General features: G+C 58.7%; 2 protein-coding genes across 2 annotated transcripts in view; both read left to right on the top strand.

Annotated features, from left to right (window-relative positions):
* The window catches only part of VOLCADRAFT_117484 (uncharacterized protein), a gene marked incomplete at both ends in the record, with an annotated part of 20,359 nt that extends 16,938 nt beyond the window's left edge, over positions 1-3,421 (top strand). Inside the window, 6 exons of the mRNA XM_002950148.1 lie at positions 427-588; positions 1,063-1,210; positions 1,730-1,848; positions 2,217-2,340; positions 2,603-2,763; positions 3,241-3,421. Of these exons, the coding sequence (XP_002950194.1) occupies positions 427-588; positions 1,063-1,210; positions 1,730-1,848; positions 2,217-2,340; positions 2,603-2,763; positions 3,241-3,421 (895 nt within the window). The remainder of the gene's footprint in view (positions 1-426; positions 589-1,062; positions 1,211-1,729; positions 1,849-2,216; positions 2,341-2,602; positions 2,764-3,240) is intronic.
* Positions 3,422-9,081: 5,660 nt separating this feature from the next.
* VOLCADRAFT_90552 (uncharacterized protein) overlaps positions 9,082-13,613 on the top strand; it is a gene marked incomplete at both ends in the record, with an annotated part of 7,110 nt that continues 2,578 nt past the window's right edge. Inside the window, 5 exons of the mRNA XM_002950147.1 lie at positions 9,082-9,106; positions 9,152-9,204; positions 11,073-11,735; positions 12,345-12,629; positions 12,876-13,131. Of these exons, the coding sequence (XP_002950193.1) occupies positions 9,082-9,106; positions 9,152-9,204; positions 11,073-11,735; positions 12,345-12,629; positions 12,876-13,131 (1,282 nt within the window). The remainder of the gene's footprint in view (positions 9,107-9,151; positions 9,205-11,072; positions 11,736-12,344; positions 12,630-12,875; positions 13,132-13,613) is intronic.

Below are 13,613 nucleotides of genomic sequence, written 5' to 3'. Positions count from 1 at the left end.
CTCCGCCAAGAACCTGCCCTCCATGCGCAACCTGGCTATGGAGCTGCGGAAGCTGTGCTGCCACCCGGTAGGCTTAGGGTGCTGCTGAGCGTGCGTGGCAGTGCTTGCCGGTCAGCGTTGCCGCTGCTGCTGACGCGGGGGCCTGGGGGATTCTCGTCACAGCTCTGGTTCCGCGGGGTCATGGACTGGTGCGGAGAAGGGGGTTAGGGGTCGTGATGGGAGCCCAGTAAAGAGTGATGCAGCTGTAGGCATGGCTTTAGGGATGGTGGCTGCTGTACTGTGATGATGAACCCAACGGGGAATTGCACACGCTCTGTCACACGCGGTGCACATCTAACCGGTGTGCGAGGCCCGCATGCTTCTGACGGTGGACGGGGCCGGAAAATTCCACCTGTGACACCCGCCAGCCCGTACCTCCCCCGGCAGGTGCTGTGCGAGGGCCTGGAGGAGGACCTGAAGTTTAAGCTCGCGCAGCAGCGATCTCAGGGGGCCCCGGAGGAGTTCAAGTCCCCGGAGGTGGAGCTGCTAGTGCGGGGCAGCGGCAAGATGGTACTGCTGCATAAGCTGCTACACAAACTGAGGGCGGAGGTGCGCATAATGCAATCACGCATGCATGCACGCATGCACAGGGGAGGTGGCTCGGGAGGTGCCCGGGGAGTGGAGAGGGGCCCTCGGGACGATCGATCATGTCCACCGCGATTCGCCGGGAGGGTGGGGACCAGGTCATGGGTACCGCTCCACTAGCAATATTCCTCTGTTGCTCTTGCCGGTATCCAATCGACCATTGACGAAAGCTGTCTATCCTCTGCTGCGACGTCGGCAATCCCCTACCCATCCCCAATCCCCCACCCACCTCGTTCGTGGCTTTACCTGTTCGTGGTTCGTCTTTTCCCCACCCACCTACTCCACATTTCCTGCCCCATGTATTTCCGCCCGGGGGCCCCCCCGCCGGCAGTTCATTCCTTGTTTCCTTGCATATGATTTTTTCTCCCACCCCCTTGGAGCCCCGCCTGATCGTCACTCCGCCCATAACCCCCCATACATCTACACCTGAACCCGCAGGGTCGCCGAGTGCTTATCTTCTCCCAGTTCGTCATCATGCTCAACGTGTTGGAGGACTACTGCAATGCAGTGGGCTTCCCTGTGGAGAGAATTGACGGAAGCATCCAGGGCCGTGACCGCCAGCGGGCCATCGACCGCTTCTGCGCGGGTGAGGACAGGGGCGCTAGGAGCGACGGCCGGGCTAAGGGATGTTAGGTGGCTAAGGTGGAGAGTGGAGTGGAATGGAGTGGAGTGATTGGGTTTTTAGTTCGGTTCGGAGTTGAAGGCCGGGAGGGTTTCCCCACGTCCTCAAACAGGCGCATGCTCCCATGCAACAAGACTTCAAATGTTGTAACCCCCCTGGGACTATTGGTCAGTAATTTTTAATTTATGATGACCAGTCGTGAGTGATGAATTTTAACAATTCATCACTCACGACTGGTCATTATAAAATTCCCCAATTCTCACAAGTGTTCAGTACTTCTAATAATCCATGCAGTTTATACAGTGGTCCTCTCCTATCTCTGGAATGTATCTCCTTCAATCGTCTGTGGTTCGATCGTCTTAACCCTCCTGCCTCGTGCTTTGGACGCGGGCGGTTGTTGCTTGGAGTTATATAATACAACAAGAATCTCCCTGTCGGGCCCTCGGGCTCGGCTCTTGGCTCTCTCCTCTGTCGTGTCCTCAGAGGGCGAGGGCAGCGATGGCGCCTTCGTGTTCCTGCTGTCCACTCGGGCCGGAGGGCAGGGCATTACGCTCACCGCTGCGGACACGTGTATCATATATGACAGCGACTGGAACCCGCAGGTATTTGCCAGGCTGGGGCGCGGACATGCACAGGGGTGTGTGGGTGGGTGTTGTGGGAGGAGGAGCCATGGCTAGGATGGGCAGATACGCTGTTCACAGGCGGGGCCACCTGCAGACGGGCACCTCGTACCTCCATAAGAGAGGCGAATAGGAAGGGGTTTCGGAACGGAGCTTGATAAGAAGGAAAGGGCCTTTTAAGCGGAGGCCCTAGGGAGCGAGGATCAAGGCGTGTGGCTTGTCGTCTGCCCGCCCGCCTGCGCAGTGCGTCGCCACTCGTGTCCTCGCGTGTTCCCTTCCGGTCTTCCCTTCCGGTCTTCCCTCCTCACCGCCGCGCGACGCTACTTTTCCCCCCTCCACACCTTCCACAGAACGACTTGCAGGCCATGGCCCGCTGCCACCGTATCGGCCAGAAAAAGGAGGTGACGGTGTACCGCCTCATCAGCCGAGACACCTACGAGATGGCGCTCTTTAATTCCGCCAGTAGGAAGTATGGTGAGTGACTGCTGCCACGCATCGGATGAAACCCCGCTTGACATCTGGTCACCGATTGGAGTTTGAACTGGGTCAACATATGCGACATGTATTCTCTTCGCCTCGCTGTCGGCAACTGCGCCCCGCCGCGGGCCTCGATTGCCCTTGTGTCCCCCGTGCCATTGGCTGTTCCCGTCCTTCTCTCTGATCCTCATCGTTGCCTCTCTCATTGGTGGCAGCTCTTAACGACACCTCTTCAAACACGTCACATTCGCCCTGGCAGGCTTGGATGAGGCCATCTTGGGCTTCTCCGGCGGCTCAGATCCCGAGTCCGACTCGGCTCGCATAGCGGAGCTGCTCCGTCACGGTGCGCACGGGCTGCTGGCAGATATGGAGGCCGGCCTTCGGCAGGGGGAGGCGTTTGCGAGCGAAGACATTAACCAGGTAATAGGTACACGCGTGTATATATATGCCTGTCTGTCTGTCTGTCTGTCTGTCTGCTGATTAGCCTGCATGTCCTTTTGGACTGCTGTCTGCTTGTCTTCTACGTAATCTCCGCTTCCGCAAAGCTGCAAAACTGCAAGAAGGTAAGGTGTTGACTTGTTGGGGGAGGGTGTACGTAACCAGGATTCACAGGATGATTCGCATAGGGCTGTGGACCTGGTGTTGCCATGGCCTATCCGGCTTTGGAAGCGCCGTGCCGGTGAGGGCGATAAGGATGTGAAACCCCGTGAAAGAGCCCCGTGGACTTTGGAATCTTAATTATGGAGGGACGGATAGGTTGCTGGTGTGGGCGTGAGCGACGTCTGCTCGAGAAGCGAACGAAGCTGGAGAACCACCCTTTGCGCCACGCGTTTGCAGCGTACGGAAAATGGATCATGACGTGCACCAAACTCTCCATGTCCTTCGGCTGCTGCTCAGATTCTGGCGGCCCGCACTGAGAAGCGCCAAATCGGGTCGCGAGCTGGCAACACCTTCTCCGTTGCTACCTTCGCAGCGGACGACGGCGGGGCCGCCGGCGGGGAGACCGGTGGCGGCCTGGGTGGGCTTGCCCGGCGCGGCCGCGCTAAAGCCAGGCGTCGCGGTGGCAGTGGCGGCGAGGGTGAGGGAGAGGATGATGACTTGGCGGATAAGGACTACTGGCGCACTCTGATGCCAGACGCGGTGGCGGCACACGAAACGCGGGTACGTTGAGGATGGCGTTGGCGGCTGTGTGCTGCTGCGCTTAGGGCTATAGCTAGCGCGTGCCGCAAGCTGAAGGACGAAGACGCTTGAAGCCACATTAAGGCTTCTGATGGCAGAAGTTGGTGGCGACACAACGTAAATGCCATTCCAAGCGGGACAACATAGCATCCAAGGACACGTTAACCTTCCATGACGGCTCTGTTTACGCACTCCACCGCATAACATGCTCTGTTCGTGCCTTGGCTGGGCGCAGGTCGCAGAGGGCCCCGTGATTTTGGGGCCCCGCAAGCGCAAGCAAATCAATTACAACATGAATGACAAGAAGTACAACCCCAAACTGGACTCGGACGACAGCAGCGACGACGACGCAGACGACAGCGGCGACGAGGGCCAGCAAGTAGCCACCGGCGAGGGACGTGAGGGGGGCAGCGGCGGGGGTGGAGGCGGCGAGGACGGTGAGCAGTCCAGGAGGAAGTCCAGCGGCCGGACGCGCAAGCAGCAGCGCGTCGGGCTGGCAGAGGCGGCGGCAGCTGGACAGGAGGCTGGACAGGAGGCTGGACAGACTACAGGCGGCAAGGTCAGATCTGTAGATGGGCGGTCCCTGGGGGCGGCAGGGACGAGTGGGATAACCGCTTGCCGTGCCTGCCCGGCTTTGGCTAGGCTTGATGTGCGCGCACGCCTGGCTAGACATTAGTCCCCTTTGGGTGATCATCACGCATTGCGTGCTGATCAGCATTTCCGCATATGCTGATGTGGTCGCCTTGTTGTGTTCGGTGCCAACCGGTTTTACTCTTCCCCTCTGGTTAGCATGAACCTCCTTTCCCAGCGTCCCATGTTAGTAGAATATCAAGGAAGTATTAGGAAATGTAAATAAAACCCTTTAAAGGTATCTGTCCGAAACACCCTCAAGCACACACTCCATGCCTTTCCTTGCCAGGTGCCATGACCGGCAGCAAGATGCCACAGCTGTGCTGACGGCGAGACATGTTGGTGGTGTCCATCTCGGTGCATTTCAGGGCCGTGCGCGCAAAGCCCCCAGGGGCGGCTGGACCAAGTCGGAGCTCAAGGCCCTGGAGGAGCGTCTGGTGGCTCTCGGACCGGACAGGTGCGCCCTCCCGAGGAGACCCAGCGCCCTCCCGATGTCCCTTTATTCGCGCGGAAAGCCTGGACGGCTTTTTCATCCCACTCCCTCCTGTCTGACCTGTCTGCCCGCTTCAAGTACATCCTGTCACTGTTTTTGGAGTCCCTTAACCTGCCTGTTGTGCCTTGTGCTTCTGTGTTTACGAGTGCACGGTTTCATTCGGCATTCTTTCCTGCACCCATAGCAATAGTACCCAATAACCGTCCGCGCATGTTATTTGCACCTTCGTTCGGGGCAGGTGGGAAGAGGTGTATCAGCAGTTGCAGCCCTTCAAGCACTCCGCGGCGGACGTGGAGGCGGGGGGCCGCGCGATGTGGCGCCTGTACCAGATCGCGGAGGTTCTTGGCGCGGAGCAGAAGGTGGCGAAGAAGAAGGCGGAGTTGGAGGCTCGCGCAGTATTCGAAGCGAGCATCCCCCTCCTTCCTGACCTCGATGAGATTGACGACTTCACCTCGGGAGCCCCTAAAGCTCCTGGGCCCGCAGCTGATACCGCCGCTGCCGCGGTCGCTTCGACCACTCCTGCGGCGGCACAGCGGCCACCGCCGACTGCAGCCGCAACACCAGCGGGTCCAGACAGATATGAAGAGGAGCTCGCTAAGGCAATCTCCGAGGAGGTAAGCAAGAAGCAAGGGGGGTGAAGGCGAGGCTGACGGCGTGGGTTGTAGATGCTGCATGGATGGACCTGGCGGACTGAGACAGGTGCTGATTGGAGAGTTGGGCACGGCCCTTACTTGCCTAACCCCTGTTGCCGCTGCTGCCACTCCCGATGTAGTTTACATGGGTGGGCGTCCATCGATGCAATCTCAGGCCAAGCAAAACCCGGTAGACCATGACCGCGACCGCTTTATTGACCGCTTTATTGCGTGGGGCACCTCGTACTACCTTCACACCGCGGGTGCGACTGAATGCACTCCCTACACCATACCGCTTCCGCCTGTCCTCGGCCGCTGTTCACGACAACACCCTTCCTGCTGCGTTCTCTTTCCGCCTCTTCTTCTCCTGCGCCTCCGCACCGGCTGCAGGTGCCTGGGTTTCTCCATGGTGCTTTGTCCGGCGCTGCACCTGTTAAGCGCCTGCTGAAGGAAGCCGCTGAGAACCTGCGCCATGGCAAGAACATGAACCAGCTAATGCGGCTAATGCGCCCCAAGCAGCAGCCTCAGCACAACAAGGACAGCGCAGAGGCGCCGGCTGTGGCGGAAGCCGGCGCCGGCAGCATCAGCAGCGGCGGCAATGCCGTCAACGGGCTGCGTGCTTGCTACATGCCTCCGCCGTTTACGCCCAACGGCTTTCTCAGTTGGTGGAGTCGAGCGGACGACGAGGCCCTTCTAATGGCGGCTGCGGAGGTGGGCTACGTGCCCGGGAAGCCTTCTCGCACCGTCGAGTACGCTCTGCTCATTCAGCCTCTGGCTGGCCGGGTCGTGCAGAAGCCTGAGCAACAGCAGCTGCCGGACCAGCCGCCGCCAAAAGACGGGGCCCAGGCAGCAGCAGAGGCAGAGACTGAGAAGCCGTCTGATACCACTGGGGATGTTAGGTCGGCAGGGGCAGGATCGGACCAGGCGAAGGCTACTGAACCTTCAGCGCCTCCGGCACTCCGCGCCCCTGGTCCGGGAGGTCCCTTGCAGCTGGACCCGGTGAGGAAGTAGTGTCCGTGAATGCAACCCTGGCTGGAAGATGCAGGAGAATGCTCCGCGCGTTTCGTGCTTCTTACGCTCTGTTCCTCTTCTACTTGCCTCTCTTCCTTTTCTGCTTCCCTTGCTCGTTTGAAAGCCCTGCTGAATTCCGTATTCAATTTATGCATTCGCGCTTTTGAACACGTGACCAGTTGCATGGAGTCTTGATCCTTGTTGTGCAGTTGTCCCAGCTCAATTTCGCGCCAGTCCCGCGTGCATGTATGCACGCCACAACTTATCGGTAATGTGACAAGCTGCGCATACGCCTACACGTGTTTGCGCTGCACACGCAGTGTGAGTGGCGGGTTCTTGTGGCGACATTGAGTCGGCGTCTGAACAAGGTCATCACGACTACTCTGGACCTGCAACACAAGTTAGCTGCCAACGCTAAGAAGTGGGTGCGGTGAAGCAATGCGCACGTAGATGGTGCTGTTTGCGTGCGCCATAGAATATGCGGCTGGGAAGGGCAGTATGAGCTTATGACAGTACGTCCAAGCTGCAAACTGCTCGCACTGGTCCTTTGGCATTAGATTTGGTGGGAAGGCACCTCACTGATTGCAGCATGTTGAACCACCTTCCATTTTCCTTCTTTTTTCCTGGAAACTGGGCGGCCCATTCCTCCTGCTGCTGGTGTTGCTGCATCTCCTGGTGCTCGTTGCCCTGCGATCTCAGGCAGCCGCTCGTGGTCAGTAAGTGTACATCTCCGTCGGGCCCGTTGCTCAACCGTGGCCCCCCGACGGCGGCGGCCGGCGGCGGAACGATCCGTCCTCAGGGCGATCCGGTGGCAGCGGCAGGGGTGACTGCTGTTCCGGCTGCGGCTGCAGCGACTGTGGTGAAGCTGGTGGTGGCAACGGCAGCCGCCGCAGCGGCGAAGTATGCCACCAGCGGCAACAAGGCCGCGCCGCCAGGCGACGGTGGGGTGCACAAAGTGGCGACGGCAGCTGCGGGAGTTGGTGGTGGCGGCTCCATACCCGGCCAGCAACCACACCAGCAGCAACAACAGCACCACCACCACGGTCACCACCAGCGCCACCAGCAGCAGGGGCGACCGTCGGACCCGCAAGGAAAGGTGGGGGATCCCACGAAGCAGCAGCAACCGGACCGGCCACAGGGAACCGGGGCCGCAGCGGCTACACCGATGACAGCTGCGGCAGGAGGTAGCGGTAAGACAGGTGTGCTCAAGCAGAGCACCCTTCCCTTCGCCCGCCGGGGAAGCGCCGGAACCCAACCCAAGGCTGCGGCAGGGCCCAGTGGCGGCAGCGGTGACGGGGACGCGAAGGTTACACAAGCGGCTGCCCCTGGCGCCGCCACTGCGTACAAGTCATCACCTTCTAAGGGGGACGCCCTGGCGGCTGCAGCTGCTCGGGCCACGGCGGCTCTGGCTCCTGCGAGCGGCAAGGTGGTGGCTAAGGCAGCTATCGCCGCGGCTCGAGTTGAGCCCGGATCCGCAGAGAAGCCCATTGAGATCAGCGAGGATGACTAGGCAAGCTTGTACCCTCCCTGTGCTTGTGCTCACCATGTTAACTGCTGACCGTAGCAAGAGAGCTAGCGGGGTGGGGCCATGACGCAGGCCCCGCCCATGAAGGATGCCACTTTTTACTAGCCAGTGTGCTCGCGAGTGAGATGTGAGAATGATAACTGAGTCACGTGGCAAGCAGAGAGCAGAGAGCGATGCAGAGGAAGAAGGGAAAACCTCGCACATTTAAAAAGTTTTGAAAGGGTGGGCCGCCAGGACACAAGCGGCCACGGTACGCTGACGTAAAACTGCATGTGCTGACGACCTGACCTAACTGCGGAGGTCGGAGGCTCCTTGGTATAGAAAAGCGAGCTCAGAGGACTGTCGTCTGCCATTCTGGCAGCTGACTCGAGCAACACGTACCGGCACACGTCAGTGGTGTCGCACGGCTGCCCAGGAGCAGCCGTCTGAGTTGCTTTGTTGGGACATGGTGGTGGTATACGGAGGAGTGATGTCGACGTCGATGTACGATACATTTCGCAACAGGCAGTCCTCCAGAGGGGTTGCGCTGTTCACGCCTTCGCCAGGTAAGGGTGTGACGTACCGAGGAGCTTTGTAGGACCGCTGGGCACCACGGATTCTTGGTCTCTCGAACACATAAGGGGAGCGCGGAAGGAGGACGCTGGACGCCCAAAGCCGTCCATCCGCACGCGTGAGCGCAGCTTGAATAATAATAGGTCCTACCAGCACGCCTAACCTCAGTTGTTCTGGGGAATCGTAACATAGGAACCCGTCGGCTTTTCTTACAATTGGTATTGCCTTCTCTGTATTGGTCCTCATGAGGCACTGGTGGCGTGTGGTGGCGTGCTAGGTAAGGTCCAAAAAGGGGGCCAATGCCTTAATAGCTTGGACGAGACCTCGATAAGGTTCGCGTACAACCCGGACCCAAATCAAATGGGCCTCTGTATATATAGGATTTTCAGCGCTCTTAACTCCCAGCAGCTCACAGGATTATGCAGTTATCCTTATGTAGGCTGTAGACCAGGGCAGGGTTTGGCGGCACTTGTACTGACACAGAGTGAGAACTCCAATGCGGAGTCCCGGTGACAAGTGTGACAAGTGGCAGCGGCAGGCACAGCGGCACCGGCTGCAACGTCACGGGTCTTCATCCCACAACTGCAGGCGTGCACCAGCCACTAATGATCTGATCGGATGGGCAGCCAGCACAGGGCGTGTGCCAGCGTATGGTTGCGTATGGTTGCGCAATGGAGTAGTGTTCCTCCTCAGCAGTGCACCTGCCGCTGCTGGTCATGTACTCTACTGGTCAAGTAGCCGGTAAGCCTAATGCCCTATCCAGTTATCCTTCGTCCACCACCAGAGGTTTGTGTAAGGCTACACAAACTGACCCGAGGGTCACATCGCCTTGCGCTTACGTGAGTTACATGTTGAGGGTTCTGCTCCTACCTTTTTACAACGGAACAAAGTTTCTTGGGCATCCATGCTTGTAAGGCATGCAGCAGCCGTCCATTTCTTTGCGGTTATCGGCGTTAAGCTGTATAGCTGCTGTGCAGTTGCGCATGCTGGATGAGGGATACAGGGATGCAAGTGCATGCCGCAATTTATACACGGAGATGATGGCCGATGTAAATCTAGTCTCAACTAGATTGTGTGGGATGTGCGCATGTGAGCGTGTGCAATAGCGTTGGTGCTTTGGAGGCCCTGGGGGCCGGGTTGGCGCTGGGTACGTGATTCGTACCTAGGTTCACTGCTGAAATGGTAATCGTAAGAACACTCTTCCTTATCAGAAAGCTACACCTTAGGCCTGGACAAGATGGCGAGGGCCTTCGCCTGCCTACCAACGCCTGCGGTCCGGGCCCCAAACAGGCGCTTTCCCGTTTGCTGCTTTTGGAACCTGCGGTAAATTATGTTGCCATGCATCGTCTCAACTATTACAGACGTCTCAGCCAATACACCGCGATCAGCAGCTTCCAAACGAATGGTTGTACTATAAAGAAATGAAATCATCAAAAGCCCCTAAAGTCAAAGAACACAGTATGATAATGCTTTTGCGACAAATACCTAAGGGTCCTCGACTGTCTTGAAGTTTTCGTAGACGTTCGTGGCAACAGCGGTCTAGCTATAACGAAAGGTTCACAATTCAGCTTCCAATTGCCCCCTTTACTGTTGAGCTTTTGACTTGATACGTTATTCTTTTAGGTGCATTGCGACGGCCTGTTTTGACTTTGTAGACTGACCGTCCAGCACACCTTGTGGCTGCCAACCGGAGATAACAATCACGTCTCACGCGGGACATCCATGGGCTGCAACAGGCGTAGATGGCGACCTGGCGAGCGGCAGTTCTCAGCATGCGCACTACAACCATTTGGCGCAACACCACCAGGGACAGCACCCTCATCACCATGATCTTCAGGAAGCTAAGCAAGATGATTGGAATGCCTATCATCAGTCACAACAACAATACCATCACCACCACCACCCCGAGGACCAGCTGCATTTGCAGCATCATGCCGGGCACCACCACTTACACCCGCACCAGGGACAGTACCAGCCACTGCAAGTCCCTGTTGGGCTCCCAGTCCACCAGCACAATTCAGTCATGCCTCAACACCAGCTGCACTCGCATCATCACCATCACCAGCCGCAGCCACACCAGCTTCGCCACAGCCTTCCCGCCGGCCCCGAACCCCTCACCAACGGCCACATACACCATCCCGCGCAGCCTCTCACAACACAGGTTACTTACACCCACCACCCGCAGCACATTCATCCCCATCATCCGCACCACTTCAGCTCGCTCCCTCTTCCTCTGGACTCCTCACCCTCCAGGGCCGTAGCGCCCATCGGGGCCCCTGCAAGCACCCCGGCTGGCAGCACCGCGTACCTTCCCGCAACGGGGGGGGGAGTACCGGACACGTCCTCAACCCAGCAACTCATGGCGACTCCCTCGCCCCACCCGCACCAGCACCCGCACCAGCACCCCCATGCCCACCACCACCAGCGGGTCACCCTCCCCCCCGGACATCCAGCGGCGGCTGCCGCTGCGGCCAACGGAGGTACCCCCGCCGACCATTACCTGGGCTCTGCCAACCCCCACGCTCTGCACGACATGGCCGTGTCTCATCACCACCACCATCACCAGCAACAGCAGCATCAACAACAACAACATCAACAGCATCAACAACAGCAGCAGCAGCAGCAAGAGCAACAGCAGCAGCAGAACAACCATCAACATGCCCAGGCACACCACCACCATCACCACCACAACCTGGCAATACCGCAGGGCCAAATAAGTGGCGGCGGAGACACACCGCAGATGCCGGTGCACTCCACAGGCGCCCAGCCTTCAGCCGGGCCTCTTCCGCACGGCACGCAGCACCAGCAGGGAGCAGGCCAGCAGCAGCAACAGCAGCCAACCGCACAACAGCAACAGCAACCACAGCAGCCGCAACCACAGCAGCAGCAACAACAACAGTCTCAGCACCAGCACCCGCACCAGCAGCAGGCGCCGCCCCTGGGACACTTGCAAGCCCCCCAGGCCTCAAGCTCCCTGCCTCCTGTCCAAACGGTCACACACGACTTGCATCCGGCACCGCAGGCGTCGTCCTCTTCACAACATCAGCAGCAGCAACCGCCGGTGGTGGTGCAGCAGCAGCAGCAGCAATCTCAGGCCCAGCAGCAACAGCAGGTCCAGCAGGCAACAGCAACTCAGCCTTCACAGCAACATGGCCAGCAGCACCAACAATTGGTGTCGGGCCATCTCCAAGTGCCTTCACTGCCGTCACTGCACATGCAGCTGCCCGCAGTACAGGAGCCCACGGGGCCGCTGCAAGCCGCTGTCGCGGCGGCGGCGGCGATCGACGGGGGGGTCAGCGGCGGTGGCGGTGGCGGTGGCGGTGGCGGCGGCCTGGCGCACGAGCCTAGGCAGCCGGGCACTGCACGCAGCGTGAGCAGCGTCAGCGCGGCGATGGCAGCCGCGGCAGCAGCAGCAGCAGCAGCAGCGGCGGCAGCTGTAGCGGGCGCCGGCGCACGTGCGAGCGGAGCCGGCGGCGGCGGCGGCGTCCAATCTGACGGCGGTTGGATAGACGCCGTGGTGACATCTGGAGCTGAGGTACAGGTACGTGGCATGGCAGGGGGGCCCTGTAGCGCGGTGAGCTCATTCAAGACAGGTGCGGGTTCTCCTTCAGAGCAACGGTTCTGTCCAGTGATGATTTTGCTACAAATATGTACAATCAGGTATACATACATACAGGTATACATGTATTGCATACTCACCGCGGACTCGCAATCGCATTATGCCCCCGGGAGGTTCTCTCCCACCTAGGGGTACACAGGGTCTGCGGTACGGGTGCCAAACCTTACCACGCACCCTTCCTTAACGTGCTGCGTCTTACACGTGCCAGTTTTCCCTTCCCACACTTCTTGAGGACCCCTCCGTTTTTCCCTCCCCGCTTCCTTACCTCTCTGCCACTCACACACCACCTCGCTATTTGCCGCCTTCACCCCCCCTCCCCCTCCCTTACACACACACACACACACACACAAACCCCCACAGCCGCGCACCAAGCGACATCGCGCCACTACATGGACGGCCGATGAGGAGCTTCACCTCGTACTGCTGTACAGCAGCCTGGTGGAGAAGTACGGCGACAAGCGGAAAACGCTTTGGGACGCTGTTTCTGCCGGACTCCGCACTCTTGGCTACGACCGGCGGCCCTCCTCTCTGATGTCCCGACTGGCCCAGATGCAGACCAGCTACCGGGCACTGGGGCCGTACCTGGCCACACTGCCGGGCGGGGTGCAGAGGTTCTGGGCGGCTGCGGCGCATGACCGCAGACGGGTGGGTGCCAGGGGGCAGGGGGCTGTGGGTGCCAGACCGACAGACAGACATGTGCAAGAAGGATGTTAAGACGGGGTCGGTGTGAATTTCGGGGGGCCCACCATCCGTCCACCCCAACCCCCTATCCGGTTCACCCCCATCCGCTTCACGTTCCGCCACGTGCACACCCCGCCGCCACGTCTGTCTGTCTGTCTGTCTGTGCGTGTGGGTTGCCCTTTTGTCGCTTCTGATCCGAGGGGGTTGCAGGTCTATCAGGCTCTCAACTGCCAGCTGCACCTCACACAGCGGGTGTGGGAGGCCCTGGGGGAGGTCTTCAAGGCCGACCCAGTCAGCGACCACCCAGGAGCCCAGGGAGCCAACACTGGCCCCGGTACCATGACGCCAGCAGCCGCAGCCGCCGGGGTGGCCACCACCACCACCCACACCACCCACACCGCGGCGGCGGCAGCCGGCGGTCCCGTGGGTGCCAGCGATGTGGGCGGTGGCGTCGGCGTTCTGATGGGTACGGACAGCATGAGGAGCTGCGGGGATAGGGGGAATAGGGGGATATGTACCGGGCTTGCTAGAGGGACATAAGTTACATGTACATATCTATATATGATTGTTCATATGCTTACGGAACGTTCTGTTTAGTGCTGCCATAGGCAACATGAACACAAAACATTATGCTATATACCTTTTTTATTTTTTTGGTGCAATGGCATTGATCTATATGGCTTATACCGTCATGTATGGCAAAATAAAACTTAGCTTTTATAACAATTATAACAATGGTGTTATTTATTTATTTATTTATTTATTTATTTATTTATTTATTTATTTATTTATTTATTTATTTATTTATCAAGCAATTATAGAGATTGCTGCACCTTATATTGTTAATTATATTGATAAACATAGAGAATCTTTTTATCAGCTTTTTATCAGATCAAAAAACTTTAGTAAAAACTTTGTTCTGATTTGCTGATGAAAATTAACAAAAAG

Source organism: Volvox carteri (genome assembly GCF_000143455.1).
Source record: "Volvox carteri f. nagariensis unplaced genomic scaffold VOLCAscaffold_17, whole genome shotgun sequence".
NCBI classification, from domain to species: Eukaryota; Viridiplantae; Chlorophyta; class Chlorophyceae; order Chlamydomonadales; family Volvocaceae; genus Volvox; species Volvox carteri.
This window is presented reverse-complemented; position numbering and strand designations above follow the sequence as displayed.